Raw genomic sequence first — 19,804 nt, 5'->3', positions numbered from 1 at the left:
ACAGAGATATAAGGCAAGCTGGGACACTTTACAGGAGCAACAGCAACACTTCAGAGCTAGCTAGAGATTTATATTTCAACAGATTTGTTATTTATGCAAAATTACAAATAAATAAGTTAACAAATAGGTCTAGTACACGGCAAGATGAACTGACAACCAATCTATTATTTCTGATCAAAGCTTTAATTCCTTAAACATCCCGCTCCCTGAAGTTCAAGCAGTTTTACTGATGCTACACTAGAAGGCTGAAGCTACACATTACCCGACATTTACCTTCAGTGTCACAAACTACATCTTTCTGAGAATTGCTGCGTAAATAAGACTTAAAAAAAAAAGGAAGCACCACTTTACTGAAGCTACCCGTCTAATTTATCGTATTGTACTGAAGGGAGGTCAAGACTCAAGCAAACCTGAACCAGAACGGAACGGTTCAAGGTCCTGCTCGGGCATGAATCTGTCACGTTCTAGCGTCCGTAAGGAAAAACGACCCCAGACCTGAGACGCCGGTGTTTAAGACTGACAAGGAGAATTTACCCACTGTGATCGTCACAGTGTCAGATTACAAAGAAAGGACAAACTGATTTGTGTGTCGCATTGCTTTAAAGATAAAGTTTAGGTGACAATAGTTTGGAACTGAAGAAGTCTGGTGGTCTGCTATATAGACAGCGAGGCACCCACCATCTGCTGGAAGGGGGTGTGACATTTTAAATAACCGTCACACCGCTCTGACAAAAGTCTCGTAAGATTTCAGCGTCCCTGGTGGAGCAGCTGAAGTCAGGAAAAGATCGGACTGAGGTTGGGTTATGATTAGTAAACATTTTAAACACTTTAAAGTGTCGGTGTCGGGCTGCTTCACGGGGTTTTAACGCATGCACCGGTATGCTTTAAGCAAAGGGTCTTAAAAAAATCCTAAAAATCTTAAACAAAAGTGAACACAAAGACAGATTCCAATAAATAAATCAATAAATAAATCAATAAATATATGAGGTAGTAGACCAAATATGCTTTTACTCAGTACATATTGGTCTACTACCAATATGTACTGTTAGTTGCGTTAGTGAATGAAGGTATTTGATGCATGTTTGTATTACACTTTCATGCTAAGATGCACTTAAGGTTTGGCAGCAAGGCAGTGGACACAGGCAGTTATGGAGGAGATGTTAAAGGTGAATGTAGACAACGGGAGGAGGAGGAAGAGGAGGAGGAGGAAGAGAAGGAGGAGGAGGCAGGAAACGACATGAGGAGCCAGAGGAAGTAGAACGTGGCAGCAGTTATATTTGTTGCATGAATCAGTGAGTTTTAAATTTTTGGTCAGGTGAGTGCAAATCCAGAAACTGAACAGATTACATGTAAGGTGTTGAGCGGATGTAGAGACAACGAGAATATAGTCAATGTAAGGACAAATAACTGACTGCAGACATTCGGCCCAGTGGCCAGAAAACAAAAAGAGACGAGATAAGTCATTTTCACAACACAGCAACATCAGAGGAGGAAACAGCTACACAGAGGAGAGGAGGTGAGGGGAGACGCTGCGATGAGAGACTCATGCAGGGGATCCAGGCAGCGGATTAGACGGTGGGAGAGCACATCTGCCCGGTCACTGGTCTGGTTGATTGTCTTCAGCCTGTACGGGAGGTCACCTGAAGAAAGGGAGGAAGGAAGGAAGGAAGGATTCATATCAGCACAGAAAAATGTGACCTTTGACACGGGATTTATTAGCTGACACACAGAGCAACCTACGGAGTAAGTGCACCCATGAATATGCTGTACGTGCATGGATGGAGTTACCTGAGAGATAAACAAAGCTGAGACAGTGACTGGTGGTGGAGTTTAAAGGATGAAAGGTAAAGGTTACTTTCAATACCAAAAAGTACATGGACCCTTTTCTTAGGAACATCTGTGGGTGGTGTCCCCCTGTTTCCTTTCCTTCCCCACCAGTCATTTAGGACTAAACAAGCTACTGTAAGGAGCCCTGACCTGGATGACTTGAGAACCTTCACAGCCGTTGTACCTGAGAGATGGAGACTCCGGTCAGTTTCTCCAGTGCGTCCGGGATACGGGTCATGATGTCCAGCACCTCTCCCGACAGCTTGGCGGCGCCCACCTCTCCGTCTCCGCTGGACACCATGGTAACCTTCTGGGCTTCACACAGGGGCTTGCTGATCACCTCCGCCATCTAGTGGAAGAGAGACGGCGGGGAAAAAATATGAACTCGACTCCAGAAAGATAAATCAGAGTGCAGGCTAAGTGGTGGAAGTGGGAACTCATTTAATTTAACCAAGCAAAGTGAATTAAATGCGGAATTAAACGTCTACTCCCCGCGTTAGCTGACGTACATTTTAATGTGCGGAATGTCACGCTTCATTTAGCTTTTAAGCTGGACTTTAAAGTGATTTTTTAAATGATTGAATCATGTTTTCTGACACTTTTAAATCATATATGGAAGACTGTACCATTTTGGCTGGAAATTGTATAATATATTTAAAAAAAATAGCTGTTTTGGAGCTGTGCTGAAAATGTCAAAGAGGTTAAGATGTGACTATCCATGACCTGCATGACTGTTGGGATGTTTAAAGCTTTAATAATTTACTGTAAGCAGGGAACCAGGGATGGACTTGCAGGAAACGCTGCTTGCCGTGTGGCCGTGCATAAAATATCAGTCAGCTGTAAAAGTGATTGCTGTTTCTGACCAGAGGCAGTTTCTCCAGCAGCATGTCCACCATGGCTCCGTCCTTGTACTCCTGGAAGGCCTCGGCCTTCTTCACCATCTGCTCGGCCTCGGCGCGACCCTTGGCCTCCACCGCGAACGCTTCGGCCTCACCTTTGACCTGGAGGCAGTAAGAGAACAGGTTTACTGCATCAGAAAACACCTTGATACTTTAAAAAAAAATGAATCCTTTGAGCACAAGATGAATATTGTAAAAGGATAAAGTGTTTAAAATGTTTTAGCTGAGTTACTTCATCTGATTTGAGAGATTTCAGACTCACCCTGATGGACTCAGCTTCGGCCTCGGCCTCCATGATCAACTTAAGACTGAAGACAGAAAGAAAAGCAGCCACACAGTGAACAGAGAAATAAATGCCTCCAAGCCTTTTAAATTACCACCTTACATCTGGAAATTCTGCATCTTGTCAACAGACAAAATGCAATCACCGGATTCTTCAAACTCTGGTTCTGAAACTGAAAGACTTGCCCGTCCGTTTAGGAAGGGCATCTCGTGAGTGAGAGTGAACCCGAAACTCACCGCTGAGCCTCGGCCAGTTTCTCCAGGCGGTAGCGCTCGGCCTCTGCAGGTTTCATCACCTTGGCCTCCAGCTCCTTCTCCCTGCGCGTGATCTCCTGCTCCTGCAGCATGATCTGCTGTGTCCGCTCCACCACCTGCACCTGCATCTTCTCCTCCTCAATGCGCTGCTTCGTCTTCGCTACCTGCGACACAAACACACGGGTGCTTGTAACAACACGGACGCCTCCTAGAAGGTGGGCGAGGGTCGTTGCAGCAAACTAGCAGTGGTTCATCAAGTGTGTGGGAATACTTCACTAAAGATGAAGCCCATACTACTGTGACATATCAGTCCTGGAATACAACTAAAGTACTACTGCAATGCACACTCGTCTGAAAAGGCTAATGCTAGCAGAGGACCGATACAAATCCTCTGGACAGCAGTCAATTAGCACCTTCACCAAACGCCCTCTGAGTTATTAAACCTTTAGCTGGAGTACAGTTCAGAGAAATACTGCATTTTTATAAACCAGCTACACTATCCTATCTAACAAGACGCTGTGGAGTACGATTGAATGCTACTGATGGTGCTGAGCTGCTGCCTGTTTTATACAGGCTATACATATCTGCAGCTCACACTATGTAGCACATGAGCTGTCTGTTCTCAACATATGTATTCAGGTCAAGAATATAGATTTCATTCCATTACTTTTTAATGGTTGGTGTCAACTCAACTTTCATCATAAAACAGTTGACTTTAAAAAGGTTGCAACATACGTATATACACATGTTATCATAACATCCAGTCTGTAAAATATTCATTCATTCATTCATTTATTCATCTTCTGTAACCACTTGTCCTGTGAAGGGTTGTGGGGGGGCTGGAGCGCATCCCAGCTGTCACTGGGCGAGAGGCGGGGTACACCCTGGACAGGTCTCCAGTCTATCGCAGGGCTAACGGTGCGTAAATCTGGCTGTGCAATTATAACCGTCTCAACAAATATCCGTTTCACTGGTCGGATAACAACACCAGCTGCTTCTTATTCTCACGTACCTGCAGCTGGTAGGCCATCTCAGACTCGGCCTTCTTCGCGTTGACCTCAATGTCATAGACCGCCTTCTTCAGCTCATAGTCCCTTTGGGCCTTCGCCATGTCAATCTCATTCTTATACTGAGCCGATATCTTCTCCTGCATCGCGTGGGCTTCCTGCAGAGAGAAAGACAAACGGGAAAAAGAGAAAGGCGGGATCAGTGGAAAGAATGTGTTTTTAAACGATTCCCAAAAGCCCTACTGCTGCCAGGTGCTCATTCTTCTTAGGTACGACGATATTTTTGCTATGTCTCACCCTGATCACGGCGTCTCTCTTGTTCTGGGCCTCTCCGATACGAGCGTCTTTCTGAACCTGAGCAGTTCGGGCCTTTCCCAGTGAATGCAGATAATCCTGCGTACCAGAAAGAGAGAATGAAAAAGATCATTCTGGTTAGTTTCAAAATGATAGAAATCCTGAAAGCCACTTGAAAAGACACATTACCTGGTCGTCGTGAACATCTTTGAGAGTGTAGCTGACCACGCTGATGCCCATGTTGAGCAGGTCAGAGGAAGCCACCTTAAAAACCTGCTCCGAGAACTTCTTACGGTCCTTGTAGATCTCCTGTAACAGAAAGATTTAAGAGTCTTATCCCAACAATACCAGTCATGTTTGTATGTGCACTTGCCCTCCTCTTTATTACTATAAATATATCATAAAGGACACTAAGCATGTTTCAGATGGGGTGATGTATTTTCTTTACTGACGTCAGCTCCTCAGAATCCAGTCAGTCCAACAGTTCGGGTCCAACATTGAGCTATTTGCTTCCTACCTCGACAGTCAGGTGGGCGATGATGGCCCGCTGGTGTCCCTCGAGTGTCTCCAGAGCGATATGAGAGATCTCAGCCTCTGACTTCCCCATGAACATTTGGCAGGCTGCAGCCAGCATCTGCTTATTATGACCCTGGATCTTCATCTGCAGAGAAAAAGTCAACTTTCATGTTTATTATTAAGGTTTAAACTTCACCCTGACGACAGATGGGACTTTACTGGAACAACTACAGGAAATATGTGCAACGGAATACAACTGCCACAGTTATGTTGTTGTCTTAAGTCAAATGTGTGGAAGCTACAGAGAAGCCATGATGGACAACGTTCCCGCAAATACTGTTTGTTCGCCCACTGATGATTCACAAAAAAACTATTCGTCCATCAGTTTATCGTTACTCTGAGAAGTAACCCTGGATTGTATTCTGCTGCTCCGTGTTCAGTGACGCACACTGACCTGAGCTATCCCAGTGACAGAGACGGGCACTCCGTGGCGGGTGTAGACTTTATCACTCTTCACATTCAGAGTCAGAGTGTTCAGGGAAATCCTGGAGGGAGGCAAGGTAAGACGTATGAAGGAAAAGATGAGTATTGATTTATTATGAGTCACTTTAATGGTGTACATTAACGGGCACCAATGTCAGTTTTGTTTTAGTCATATTGAATTTCAAGCATTGAGTGCAGGTCTGCATGGACGTAAGGTCGAGTCCAGCTACAACTCAGACAAATAAAACATCAGGACGCCATGGAATAAACTGGAATAGAAACCTTTTTGTCAAGATCGCTCTTTCCTTTCTTACCTGAGCTGGACTTTTTTGCCTTTTACCAGCTTATGTCTATGATTTGTTGTACATTTGTCCCTTACAATGCTTAATTTTAATTAATGAGTTAAACATCAGAAAGCAAAGATCCATAGACGGACAGAGGAAAGCGCCAGGTGAAGAACCTCGAGAGTTTGTGTACCTCTGTATCTGCTGAATGCAGGGGACGACGAACACTCGGCCTCCGGCTATCATCAGTGGAGGAGATCGACAGAACCCTGAAAGAGTTTAGAGACGGAGCAGAGTTTAGACCTGACCAGAGGTTAACCCGTGCATTCGAAACATTATTTTGAAGCAGTCGTAAAAGGATTTATACGTTTTAGAATCAACCAAAACGATCATAGAGAGCACTTCTTATTTGTTCTCACAATTGTGACACGTTAAAAACTCTAGGTCACCATGGATATATTCTTTTTATATTTGAATATTAGGTATACGTACATATAAAAATAAATAAAGCAAAGCTGAAACAAGAGTAACTGGACTTGTCTGGTGTCTAGAAGATGCTTTGACGCTCAGGCGAAGGGTCCGAACAAATTCCCTCAACTCCAAGAGACTATCTGGTCGATACAGACTCTAATGTTTGCTATATGCACTTCTGGCTAAGATGCCAAACTCCATTTTGTTTCGCATGTGCCGGCACTATGTGAAATGGCAATAAAACTGATTCCAATCTAATCTAATTCAACCTTGTCGTGTGAGTTTTAGGCGGGCACCACCCACAGATGTTTCAGATAAAATCCTAAACTACACACTAGTAATATATATATATATATATATATATATATATATATATATATATATATATACACGGCCTGGATGACTGAGAACCTTCACAGTGATATTACATACATTATGTCCATTCTGAATTAACAGTCTTCAAATGTGTGGAAATGAATGAAAAACAACAATTACTCTGGTTTTATGGTATAAATGATTTAGTACACATGCCATCATTTTACCTGACACCACCATAGCCTCGTTGGGACCACACGTGTAGAACATGTTTGCTGATCCTCCTTCAGGTTGAAAAAACAAAAAAAAATAAGAATTAAATAAAAGGTTTAACTGTTTTCTTTTCACAATTGATGTCTCCAGTTATTAGCATCCTCCCTGTTTAACTGCCAGGATGAAAGAAGACGAGGGGAGGGGAGGGGTTGAGATGGGAATGAGAGAGCAGGCGAGCTAAAATCTAATTTACGCAAAAGGGTTGCGCAGTGAAACCTACAAGGAAAAGACTCAAGAATAACAGAAACCATGCACTTTAAAGCCACTCATTACGGATGGACACATATTTAAACATCTGCATAACATGTCCGTCAATTTCGATAAATTTCGCTTGTGTTTACAATCGAGAGGATGGATGTGGATGAAAGGGGGAATATGATCACACACTTACCGTTTCGTTTAGATGGAGTGAGAACTGAAGAATAATTATCGGTCTATGTTTGTTAAAATAAACGTATTTATTTGCTTTTTTTTTTAAATTATTTTTATCGCAGGCGACGACAGTTCCCGTAAAACACCAGCTGATGATGCGGTCAGTGGATGAACCATAGAAACAGAACGTCTGCAGCTCGGCGGATTCTATTGAGCACGCCCATCGGTCCAGCTGTGCGCCACCGCCATCTAGTGGCGCGGTCGGGAACTGCAACTACAATAAAATAAATAAATAAAAATAAATAAACTGCAAAACTGATTCAGTTTGTTTGCTTCACTGCTAATGGGGTTGAGAAATACCCTCATGCATAAAGTAAACAGTGGTGTAAAGTAACAAACAGAATTTATTCAAGTACCGTATTTGAGCACAGTTTTGATCTTAGGCAATGTGAGGAGGCACCCGCTCCCTGGGCAACTTGGATTGCTGCCCACTACTTCAAGTGTACTCACTATTTTCTCAGTGTGCAAATGGATGGGTTTATTGCAGTTACACGCTGAGATAAAAGAGGTGTAAGGAACGTGTCTCTCTGCATCTTTCTCTGGCCAAGACTTCCGACTAGAAGTCCCTACAGAGGGTAGTGACATGTTATGGTGACCGAGGAGAAAATCATCGGGACTTCATCTCCTCCCATCTAGGACATTGCAAAGAAACACTCTCTGACAAGGACTCAAAACATCACCGCTACCACCCGCACCATTTACTGTTCTCGCTGCTGGCCTCTGGAAGAAGGTGCCTCAGCCTACGGAGCAGAACAGCCAGGTTCAACAAGAGTTTCTTCCCACATCCCATAAGATTGTTTAACTCATTATAATATTTCCCCCCTCCTCACCCACACACACACACCTACACAGGACTGCTCTGCTAAGGACCTCTGTGCAGTATTTCCATGAAATATTACTCTGTAATCAAATTGTGCAATATATTTATCTTCCATTTATCTTTTTATACAAAAGTTTTCATCTATATTTATTCTATTTTTGTATATACTGTTTCTGTCAGTATTCCTGCTGTGCAAAATTTCATTTTGATGTAAATCTAAATGTCTAAGTCTAAGTCTAAAATAGTCAGAATCTGCTTCAGCCGGGCAGTCTGTAAATTTGAAATGACAGTACATGTTCACTTTTATTCAAACTACACATGGAGCAGGTTGGGCATTGCTACTTTTACTCAAACAAATAATCTGACTCTGCCTTTCGCCATCAGAAAGAAAGACATGTTGCACACAAATAAATATGGTCCAATTCATACAATTTCTTAATATTTATTGTGAAGAACTGTGTATTTCTTTAAATGTTAACTATCCTTTCTCAGACTTCATAATAGGCGTTTGATTGGGAAACTATAAATATATACAGTGCATTGTTTTAAATGCATAAAACCCAGGAAATGCAGATGTCAATATGTCCAGGTCTGTTTTAATAGTTTGTCTTTCAGATATTAATATTATATTAAATATTTAATAAGATGGTGATCATATATTTACTTGTGGGCTACTGTAAATCTTCTGCAAAATACAAAAAGTGAAAGCTGTTCACAAATACTGTCAAACTAAGGTACTTTAATATAAAAAGGTAATAGTCTTCTCAGTCTATAGCCTCACATATCATATACTTAGACTGAGTTGATGTTGGCTATTTTAAAAACTACTATTGCAGTATTTCCCTTTGAAATGAATGGCAATAGCAAGAAAAGAGAAGCAACATAAAAGTATCTCAAATTAGTACTTAACCCTGCTCCTGTGTTAGCTTTCACAACCCACCCATATGTTAACGGCTCGACCCGTGTCTTAAATCAGCTGTAAATTACATTTAAAAAATATATATTTATCATCCAATTTGTTTCTCATCTCTTGGTTACCTTGTTAGGCTTCATCATCCATGAAAATATTGGTTTTAATATTTTAGTGTGGACCTCTGGGCCTTTCTTTGTCAGTATACCCCTCGATTTCAATTAATAACATTGTATAACAAATGAACCTCAAGAGAGGTGTTACCTGACTATTACTGAGGGTATTAGAGCGCATCTCTTAAATACATTTGTTTTATAATTTTTTTTCATTTTAATATTATTCACTATAGTAACATCTATGGTGTTACGGGTCAATTTCGACCCATATATATTTACTTTAAGAAAAGGGCAAAAAAGTATATTTGTTTGTCGATATAACTTTAATGCAAACAGAAAATGAAAAGCAGAACAAGTAATAATAGAAAATATAGATCTACAAGGTCTATTCTATTCTATTCTATTCTATTCTATTCTGCATTGTTTTATTCGGGGCTCCAACGGGGCAGTGATGACAAAACCCGGCACTCCCTCTCTTCTTCCGGTCCTTGCCTTCGAGACAAGGAGACCCCTTTAACAGCGAACCCCCGCCTTCCAGCCAATCAGCGCCGGAGCCGCAGCCCCGGCAGCCAATCATTAGCGCGGAGGACGTGACGGCTGCGTCCCAAACATTTTCCCCCCTCTGAGCTGAGACTCAGTCCTCCCACGGCCCATTAGTCTGTCTGTGTCCAGTCAGTGGGTCAACAGCGCCTCCAGATCTCCTCCGCACTCTACTTTCACCCACAACTAACCATCCATCATGAGGGAGATCGTGCACATCCAGGCCGGCCAGTGCGGGAACCAAATTGGTGCCAAGGTAAGAAGAAGTAATAAGAAAAAAACACTTTATTTTTTATTGTTAATTACCTTTTTATTGTACTTTTAGCCAATTATGCAAAACTATCCCCCTTTAAACTTTTTTAAAGGGCTTTTTTTGTTTGTCTTGTCACAGATTCAGTCAATATTCATTAAAAAAAAGGAAATAACAAATAGTTTGTATAATATCTCTGTCTCACTGAACATTATTTTCTATATATTTCTCTGTACGGGACCAGAACCCACCCATCCCTATTGTCTGCACCCAAGTCTTCTTCTTTTCACAGACGCGGTTAGAGTATAACATAAGTTTATTCTTTCTTTCTTTCTTGCACCGAGTTGTGTTTGTTTTCAGTGTAATTTATCTGCATTCTTTTATAATACAGCCGATAAACTACAAAACTACAAAAATACTGTTAAGTGATAAAAGTAAACTACTTCTGATACGTCTTGGTGATGGGATGTGTTGTAAAAGTACCACAAAATGCATAAAGAAGTTCCAAAACACACAACAAGTCTTATATATAAAGTTTAATATTTAAATGTTCTACTTTAATGTGACAAAATAAGTGTACTATTGAGCTGTAGTGTTATTTCCGCGTCATTGTCCTGCACAGGAATACAGTAACACATTTGAACGTGTTGACTAAACAGTGACTAAGGTCACTGAACCGTGATTAATGAAGCCTCCCAGACTTGAGCGGACGCGCGGGGCCAGCTGCTGTCTTGGCTGCCTGTTGAGCTGGAGTCTTTGTCATAGGAAAAAAAAAAAAAGAAGAAACAACAGAAAAAGAGAGAGTAGAGAGTGAAAAGAAAGGCGAAATTTGCTGAGGCAGAGGAGAGGAACGTAGCGGGAGGAGGGTGAAGGAGTGTGGGGGGAGAGAAGATAACAAGTGGCTCAGTGTCTGCTCTCTGAAAGCACAGATGAGGTCATTTAAATAGACGCCTTTCCAGTCAGTGTATCACATGCGCTGGCCCCGGTCCTGGTCAACCCCCCCACAAAACCTGGAGGAACCCCTGAAATCCCCGTTGACACATGCTTTCTGTTTATCAGCATTTTACTGCAGCGCTTTCTGCAGCAGTTTTAATTCTCACGCATCCACAGCTGACGGATTCCTCCGTTAAAGCCGATTCTTGGAAACGCTCACTAGTTCCTGGCATCTGTTAAAGAAGACAGCACATTTGTTTTTTGCAATATATGGAAATTTGCAGAAAGATATTTTATAGATTCGTCTGCAGATGCAATTACAAAAAGAATCATGCTCTTGTATCAAGATCTGCTTTTATTGCACAAGCAGAACTTTGGAACCAGCGACCAGTTTAGTTTCGAGAGTCTGAATCCTCGTGTAGCTTTAATTTAATACAGTTAAACTCATATTTTATTCAGCAGTTACCCCGGGGGGAACAACAGCAGGCGTGGTGGCAGCAGCATATGGGGTGACTCCGCTGCTCAATGGCTCTGATCAGAGAAGACAAGTGTATTTACTGAGGATTTACTGAGGCTGAGGTCATCCCTGTTTCACAATGGATTAACTCTGCCTGAATGCGCTCGCTCAACTTCTCCAATCCAACCGGAATCTGCTCTGGTCTCTTGCAGCGCTGGGTGACGTCTCACTGATGCGACTGAAACTAAATCTGAGGCGGTCTGACACAGATTTCACCTCAACTCTTATCCGGGTTTTGCGATTTTAGGTGTTCGGGCCGGCGCATTTTGTAATTTCACCTTATTGTACCTTTGTGAATGTGTTAGTTTTGTCCAGAAAAGATGAAACTCATCAGCCCGTCGCCACGGTGACCAAACAGGGAATGTATTCAGGGACGGCCTAAGACTGTAACGGGACAGATTAAAACACAAGATTTTATTTCTGTCTCTCTCTCACACACACACACACACATTGAGCCTCGTAGATGTGCCAACCTCCCTGCTTATCCTTCCCTCTTTCCCTTAAACACACACACACACACACACACACACACACACACACACATATATACACAGATTAGGGTCAGCTGACTGAGCTGCTGTGACAGCCTGTGCTCTTGCCTTAACTGAATTTGGCGTTTACGTCTCAGCTTGTAGAAACGAGGCCGACTGAATCCTCTGAGAAAGCTGTGCTCTCGCTGACCCCTAAATGGAAGGAGGCGGTTTGGTGTTTGAAGTCGCTACGACCGAAGTGTGCGATTCACTGACAAATTAAAATCAGAGCTGAAATCAAGTAGCGTGGAAGAGCCTCCGAAAGCAAGGCCAAAACAAAGACAACTGGACTTGTTGGCAAAGGGTCCAGTTGTCTTTGTGGAAGTTTTTTTCGCTGTCGGGTGTCCACCTGTGCACTTTTTTTTGTTTGGACGGGTTTGGACAGTGCATAATAAATCCACCATACACCAATAAATCATAACACGCATAAAAATAAATAGCTAAAGATTGAATTTGTCAGATGAACGTAACCAAATTAGCCAGGTCACGTCACAAGTCACGTCTAGTGTGTGCAGCCTTTCGATGCCTGAAAGAAAAACTTTATTTAACCTGGAATAGATGAAGGATTATTTTCATTATTCATGCATTTACTCGATTCCTTGCAAATTAAACGCTCTTAGATGCAGCCAGGAAAGACCAGTGGATCATCCCACAGACACTTGATCAGTTTGGGATCTAGAGAATTTGGAGGCCAGGTCAACACCTTGTGCTGTTCTTCATGTTTTTTTTTGGTGTCCTCCTGGGGATGGCTGCTGCCATCAAGGAGTGTCATTGCTATGGGGTGGGGGTGCCTGGTCTGGTCTAGGTGGGTGCTACATGTCTAAGTAACATCCACACCAATGAATGCCAGGTCCAGAAGTTTCCCAGCAGAACACTGAATTGTCACAGGATGGTCAGTGTTATTTACTTCACCTGTCAGTGGTCATAATGTTGTGGCTGATCATTGTACAGAATAATCTTACACACTCCTCCGGTCCTCTTTTGTGACACAGCTGTCCCTGTTTTTCATTCTGCCCTCAGTACTTCCTCCTTTTGTTGTCTCGTCCTGGTCTCAAACATTTAAAACTCTCTCAGCTGGTGTTTTCCTGAAGGTTTTCCTGACGGCAGAAACTAAATATCTCTGCGACACTTGCATGTGTTTGAAACTGTGTGACATCTACGGTGTGGTAATCTGTTTATTTTCCAGTGGATTTACTTCAGGTGGCCGTCATTTCTAATTTCACACCCAGTTTGGGTGAAAAAGCAACGGATTTGAGTCGTGACAGGTTGCTGCATGCTCGTACATTTAACACACACACACTCTACATGTGAGTGTAATCAGTGTCACGATCAGAAAACCTTCTTTCACCACTTTCAAAGAATCAGCGGTCTTATAAAACATGCTGCTGTTTTTAGGCGATCTTGTGACAGTTAAAGGTAATCAGATGTGAGCGTGGAGAGAGGACAGAAGACTCTGTTTTCTCCTGAACTGACCCACAGTTATGGCCTTCACACGCACACAGATACCTCTTTGTAAAACATGTGTCCTGAAATGTGACTGAAAAACATCAGTGAATCACAGAGCGTTGTATCGGCTACAGCTGCAGACTGGTTCAGGTTTCAAACCCAGAAAAAATCTGATTGTTTTCACGTGTCCAGACTTGCATACGAACGTTAAAACGTCAGATTTTATTACATTTAAATGTTGGTGTTATAAAGCAAACAGACGATCGTTGAGTTTACAACCTAACATTGATGTGCGTGTTTTAATTTAGTTCTGGGAGGTGATCAGCGACGAGCACGGCATCGACCCAACAGGGACCTACCACGGAGACAGCGACTTGCAGCTGGACAGGATCAGCGTGTACTACAATGAAGCCACTGGTAGGTTGTATTGTTGTATTGTGATTGTACTGCACATCTCATTTCATCAGATCTGTGTTTGATCTGATGAAATGAGAGCTCCCCCTCTTGTGGAGAACCCGGTGCACTGCAACAGCAAAGAACAGCACAGAAAAAGAGAAAAATACAGACCTAAGGAGACTCTGATGTTTTACTGAGAGGCTTGAAATTGATATGCTCAGCTATTTGCATGCAGAGAATTATTATGAGGGACATACTGCCTCAAAGAGACTCTTAAACTTTGGTTGAAGACCTTGGAAGTTAATTTTACGACTTCATATGTTGTAAAACTGCACTGTTGTTAAAGTATAGTTGTATATTACATTCTTGATTAATTTATAAAATTAATAAATGGTTTTTAACATAATACTAATAAATAAAATACTGCACTGAGTTTCCTGTAGGTTTATAATATTTGGCACCACCTTGTGGCCACTTAAGGTATTACAATCCACACCAGCTGCAACACCGTACATTGATAATCTGTAAATGGTTCACTTATTATCATTTCTTTTTAATTAATACATATTCTTGCTTGTTATTTATCTGCTGAAGTGAGAAATATAATTCTAATATTGTTTGAGGGGACACGATATGGACAATTCTGCCTGCATTAGACAGACTCCCTCAAATATTGTTATTACTGGAGTATGTGAATGAAATCCTGCGTCTACTGCAGGTGTAATATGTCTAATAGGTTTACATTTCCATGCGTCGTAAAGCTGTTTGGTTTATCTGTGTTTGTGTGTGTGTGCAGGTGGGAAGTATGTGCCCAGAGCCATCCTGGTCGACCTGGAACCCGGAACCATGGACTCAGTCCGTTCTGGACCCTTCGGCCAAATCTTCAGGCCCGACAACTTTGTGTTCGGTAAGAATACGACCTGCCGGAGAGGAGTGTTTAATGCTGCCTTCTTTCCTCAAGAGGTCAGAGGTCAGCTTTTAAATACGCATCTCCGTTGCACGACTATTTTGTGTTTTAAAGTCACATCTTGTCCGTTTTACAAAATGACACACAATCCCAATATAAAAACCACCTCTGATTACTGAGAGGTACGATGCTTTCATTCCAAAACGAATCATCAAAATCAAGCCGTTGCATTATTTTCCCGCGCCTGCCCTTACGGTAGTCTACAATGTTAATAATCGCCGGCTTAATTGTTTTTCTTTCCCAGGTCAAAGTGGAGCTGGAAACAACTGGGCCAAAGGTCACTACACAGAGGGGGCAGAGCTGGTGGACTCGGTGCTGGACGTGGTGAGGAAGGAGGCCGAGAGCTGCGAGTGCCTGCAGGGTTTCCAGCTCACACACTCCCTGGGGGGAGGCACCGGCTCCGGCATGGGAACCCTGCTCATCAGCAAGATCAGAGAGGAGTACCCCGACCGCATCATGAATACCTTCAGTGTGGTGCCGTCTCCTAAGGTAATGAAATATCGTCGCCTGGTCTGCGTTTATGTCTCATCATAACGGATACACTATATTGCCAAAAGTCTTCACTCATCCATCCAAATAATTGAATTCAGGTGTTCCAATCACTTCCATGTCCACAGGTGTATAAAATCAAGCACCTAGTCATGCAGACTGCTTCTACAAACATTTGTGAAAGAATGGGTCGCTCTTAGGAGCTCAGTGAAATCCAGCGTGGTACTGTGATAGGATGCCACCTGTGCAACAAGTCCAGTCGAGAAATTTCCTCGCTACTAAATATTCCGCAGTCAACTGTCAGTGGTATTATAATAAAGTGGAAGCGATTGGGAATGACAGCAACTCAGCCATGTAAAATGACAGAGTGGGGTCAGTGGATGCTGAGGCGTATAATGCGCAGAGGTCACCAACTTTCTTTAGAGTCAATCTCTACAGACCTCCAAACTTCATGTAGCCTTCAGATTAGCTCAAGAACAGTGTGTAGAGAGCTTCATGGAATGGGTTTCCATGGCTGAGCAGCTGCATCTAAGCCATACATCACCAAGTGCAATGCAAAGCGTCAGATGCAGTGGTGTAAAGCACGTCACCACTGGACTCTAGAGCAGTGGAGACACGTTCTCTGGAGTGACGAATCACGCTTCTCCATCTGGTAATCTGATGGACTAATCTGGGTTTGGTGGTTGCCAGGAGAACGGTACTTGTCTGACTGCATTGTGCCAAGTGTGAAGTTTGGTGGAGGGGGGGATTATGGTGTGGGGTTGTTTTTCAGGAGCTGGGCTTGGCCCCTTAGTTCCAGTGAAACGAACTCTGAATGCTTCAGCATACCAAGAGATTTTGGACAATTCCATGCTACCAACCTTGTTGGAACAGTTTGGGTATGGACTCTTCCTGTTCCTACAGTACATGACTGAGCACCAGTGCACAAGGCAAGGTCCATAAAGACATGGATGAGATAGTCTGGTGTGGAAGAACTTGACTGGCCTGCACAGAGTCCTGACCTCAACCTTTGGGATGAAATAGAGTGAAGACTGTGAGCCAGGCCTTCTAGTCCAACATCAGTGTCTGACCTCACAAATGTGCTTCTGGAAGAATGGTCAAAAATTCCCATAAACACACTCCTAAACTTTGTGGAAAGCCTTCCCAGAAGAGATGAAGCTGTTATAGCTGCAAAGGGTGGGCCGACATCATATTAAACCCTATGGATTAAGAATGGGATGTCACTTAAGTTCAAATGTGTGTAAAGGCAGATGAGTGAATACTTTTGGCAATATAGTGTAGGTCTTTTTGTCTCTTATTTGGTTTAAAGATCAAATAGCTGCTGTGGAATTAATTATTATCCTGCCTGTTCTTGCATTAAGTACCAAATTTAATCTAGATTTTAATATAACATTTGCACAACCGGACCCTAAGTGCTTAATTAGTTCTGTTGACCTTTAATGCTGATTGGTGGTAAATCCCGCAAGACCACAAAGACATGAAGGAGCAGTAATGAAGATATAATATACTAGATGTGGTAAACCTAAAACAAGCCGAGGCAGACTGTGTGGTCGTCTTGAACAGTGAAGAATAAATGTCCTGCATGTGGATAATGAATCTTTCTCAGCCACATTCATTGATGTTTTCTTTGCAGGTGTCAGACACGGTGGTTGAGCCGTACAACGCCACGCTGTCTGTCCACCAGCTGGTTGAAAACACAGACGAGACGTACTGCATTGACAACGAAGCCCTTTATGACATTTGCTTCCGCACCCTCAAACTCACAACCCCCACCTACGGCGACCTCAACCACCTGGTGTCCGCCACCATGAGCGGCGTGACCACCTGCCTGCGTTTCCCCGGCCAGCTCAACGCTGATCTGAGGAAGCTGGCGGTCAACATGGTTCCCTTCCCCCGTCTCCACTTCTTCATGCCCGGCTTCGCCCCCCTGACGAGCCGGGGGAGCCAGCAGTACCGCGCCCTGACCGTGCCGGAGCTCACCCAGCAGGTGTTCGACGCCAAAAACATGATGGCGGCTTGCGACCCCCGCCACGGACGCTACCTGACGGTGGCCGCCGTCTTCCGCGGCCGCATGTCCATGAAGGAGGTGGACGAGCAGATGCTGAACGTGCAGAACAAGAACAGCAGCTACTTCGTGGAGTGGATCCCCAACAACGTGAAGACGGCCGTCTGCGACATCCCGCCGCGCGGCCTCAAAATGGCCGTCACCTTCATCGGCAACAGCACGGCCATACAGGAGCTGTTCAAGCGCATTTCGGAGCAGTTCACCGCCATGTTCCGCCGCAAGGCCTTCCTCCACTGGTACACCGGAGAGGGCATGGATGAGATGGAGTTCACCGAGGCGGAGAGCAACATGAACGACCTGGTGTCCGAGTACCAGCAGTACCAGGACGCCACGGCCGAGGAGGAGGGAGAGTTTGAGGAGGAGGTGGAGGAGGATGCCTAGAGGGTCTGAAGGAGGAAAAGGAAGTTCATAACCAAAACAAAAATTGAAAAAAAAAAAAAATAGAAAAAGAAATGACGAAGTGTAGCAGAACGGATGAGGAAAGCTGTGAGAGGAATCGGTTAAAGGAAAGGAAAGAAACGATGGTGAGAATGGAAGTAGAAGGAAATTAAAAGACCAAATTAACGTGCCATGGTTTACAGTTTCATGTGATGCTGTTCTCGGTTTTATCAAGACTAGTCTCCCTGAATCTTTTTTATACTAAGACCTTCTGTTGTAGTCATCTCACACCGTACATTTTACTGTTGCTAAGCAAAGTAATAAAAACTAAAATTACTTATTTAAATCAAATATTGCACAAATATTCACTCCCTCTTCAATTTTTGCCAAATTTGCTCCTTAATTTCATTCCATTACCTGAGAGACAGTATTTAACATTCGGTTGACAGATTTAATCTTTGTATATAAACAAGAAAAAACCTAAGAGAAGTTATCAAGGACATGAAATCTTCTGCCTCTCGTGGCATTCGTTGACAATAACATGTCCTACTCAACTTATCCAAGAATATCAAACGATAAGACGGTTGCAGGAAGTCAAGGCTGCAACCTGGAAGTGAGCTTCATCCCCGCATTAATGTGAAATCATTCCGTCATCAGCAGAAAAGTGTTAATTACTTTTATCAGTGTTCGTTTCTTAGCAGCCATGAAGATCCACTCTGAGTGATAAATGTGAATGTCAGTTTTAGGTGAGACGAAATTATCAGTATTTGTTTTTCTCTCTCTCTCTCTGAGGCAGATACGCTTTGTTAACTCGATAATCAGACTTTTATTACTGCTATTGTCATGCTCAATGTAATTCAAGGTTTTTACTGGCTAAATACATGTGGTTTTTTTTCATGTTGTAGCATCTTTAATGTTTGTGGAAGACTAAATTGAAAGAGCCAATCAGTTTTTATTTTGTGTCAGGAAAGCAGTTAATCAAAATGCCTGCTTCATTCAGGACTTTACTTAAATCCACAGTCTTGAGTTTCAGCGGTAGTGGGATTTTTCTCAGACGCCAGCCAACGTTTTGAGGAGGATTACACGCTGCAGATACTCAAAACCTATAGGTCCTCAAGAACACGTTAGCCTGAACCCAAACCTCCTTTCATTGGTCTCAGCTCAAAAAAGAAAAAGCCAGAGTTTAACTTGAGACGGTAGCAGACAGTGTTGATTATTTATGATCGCCACACAGTTGACCACAAAATATTTGGATCCAAAGCAAAATTAATCAAGTTTCTGATTGAAAATACAACACGTTGCTGTTATAAAGCTCAATTTTGAGAATAACCAGTGAAATGTGTGTTTTAAAGGTCCTATATTATATAATTTTAAAAAGGTTAATTCAAGTCTTGCATGTCTCCAGGATGTGTGTTACATGTTTCTGTTCTGTGTTACATGCACACATTGTTCATTGTACGATGCCTGGAAAATGCCTGGTTTTAAATTAGCTCCCAACATGTTCTTTCAGTGTCTGTAGCTTTAAATGCTAATGAGCTGCCGTTGGCCACGCCCCCTCCAGGAAGTGGTCTGTCAGATGATGCATGGCTGACTGTTCATGTTTGAACCAGCTAAGGAAGGGGTTCTACACAAACTGGTGGCAAGTAAATAATGACAAAGTGGAGATATGGGACCTTTAAAGTATTAATCTTTTACCGTGTTTTACCGCAGTGAGAATTTCCAGCGTTAGATTCTGCTTCTTAGCCTCGTTCTATTTATCGCACGACATTCAGTTCAACATCTCAACCTCAGATGCTTCAGTATAGTTAATAATTCACAGTGTTATTTACACATTTTAATTATTAAGGCGTTTTGAAACGTATTTTCAAAATAAAAGCCCAGGTGGATTATTTTTTTCTGAATGACTTTTTAACTTTTTTGGTAAATGTTTACACTACATTATGCATTAAAACAAACCAGAAGTCATTCATGTTCAGTATGTGAGTCTCAGCCATGTTGTCTTTGTGTTCATGTAACGTCTCTCTGTGCTTTATTGGTCAGTACCCTTTTTTTTTTTTTTTAATTCCTGTGGAACCGTTTCATTTGGGATCCTGTTGACTGTGAATCATT

The 19,804-nt window shown here is 42.7% G+C and overlaps 2 protein-coding genes across 3 annotated transcripts; one reads left to right on the top strand and one right to left on the bottom strand.

Moving 5' to 3' along the window:
* Positions 1-1,619: 1,619 nt before the first annotated feature.
* Positions 1,620-6,903, bottom strand: flot1a (flotillin 1a; the record flags this gene model as incomplete). Of its 2 annotated transcripts, XM_084563401.1 has the most annotated exons (12): positions 1,620-1,640; positions 2,012-2,176; positions 2,691-2,828; positions 2,989-3,034; positions 3,246-3,427; positions 4,276-4,428; positions 4,568-4,663; positions 4,754-4,873; positions 5,082-5,225; positions 5,535-5,625; positions 6,041-6,116; positions 6,861-6,903. In XM_084563401.1, 12 exons carry the CDS (start codon positions 6,901-6,903, stop codon positions 1,620-1,622), a joined length of 1,275 nt encoding a protein of 424 aa, XP_084419527.1. The 2 variants fall into 2 exon arrangements, with proteins under 2 accessions (XP_084419527.1, XP_084419528.1); XM_084563402.1 differs by lacking the exons at positions 1,620-1,640; positions 5,082-5,225 and having other exon boundaries at positions 1,863-2,176.
* Positions 6,904-9,850: 2,947 nt separating this feature from the next.
* LOC311501620 (tubulin beta chain) lies at positions 9,851-19,804 on the top strand. The gene is made up of 5 exons (XM_084563560.1): positions 9,851-9,980; positions 13,709-13,817; positions 14,593-14,703; positions 15,008-15,252; positions 16,886-19,804. Exons 1-5 carry the CDS (start codon positions 9,924-9,926, stop codon positions 17,696-17,698), a joined length of 1,335 nt encoding a protein of 444 aa, XP_084419686.1. The 5' UTR covers positions 9,851-9,923; the 3' UTR covers positions 17,699-19,804.

Source organism: Chelon labrosus (genome assembly GCF_963514085.1).
Source record: "Chelon labrosus genome assembly, chromosome: 16".
In the NCBI taxonomy this organism is placed as follows: Eukaryota; Metazoa; Chordata; class Actinopteri; order Mugiliformes; family Mugilidae; genus Chelon; species Chelon labrosus.
The sequence above is the reverse complement of the archived record's forward strand: the minus strand, read 5'-3'. Positions and strand labels throughout refer to the sequence as shown.

What these genes read in the sequence shown, in the direction of transcription:
- LOC311501620 (XM_084563560.1), top strand. Translation starts at nt 9,924, where the DNA reads ATGAGGGAGATCGTGCACATCCAGGCCGGCCAGTGCGGGAACCAAATT. An exon ending in GGAACCAAATTGGTGCCAAG is followed by an intron (nt 9,981 to 13,708) that starts GTAAGAAGAAGT and finishes GTTTTAATTTAG; the next exon opens with TTCTGGGAGGTGATCAGCGA. An exon ending in GTGTGGTGCCGTCTCCTAAG is followed by an intron (nt 15,253 to 16,885) that starts GTAATGAAATAT and finishes TTTTCTTTGCAG; the next exon opens with GTGTCAGACACGGTGGTTGA.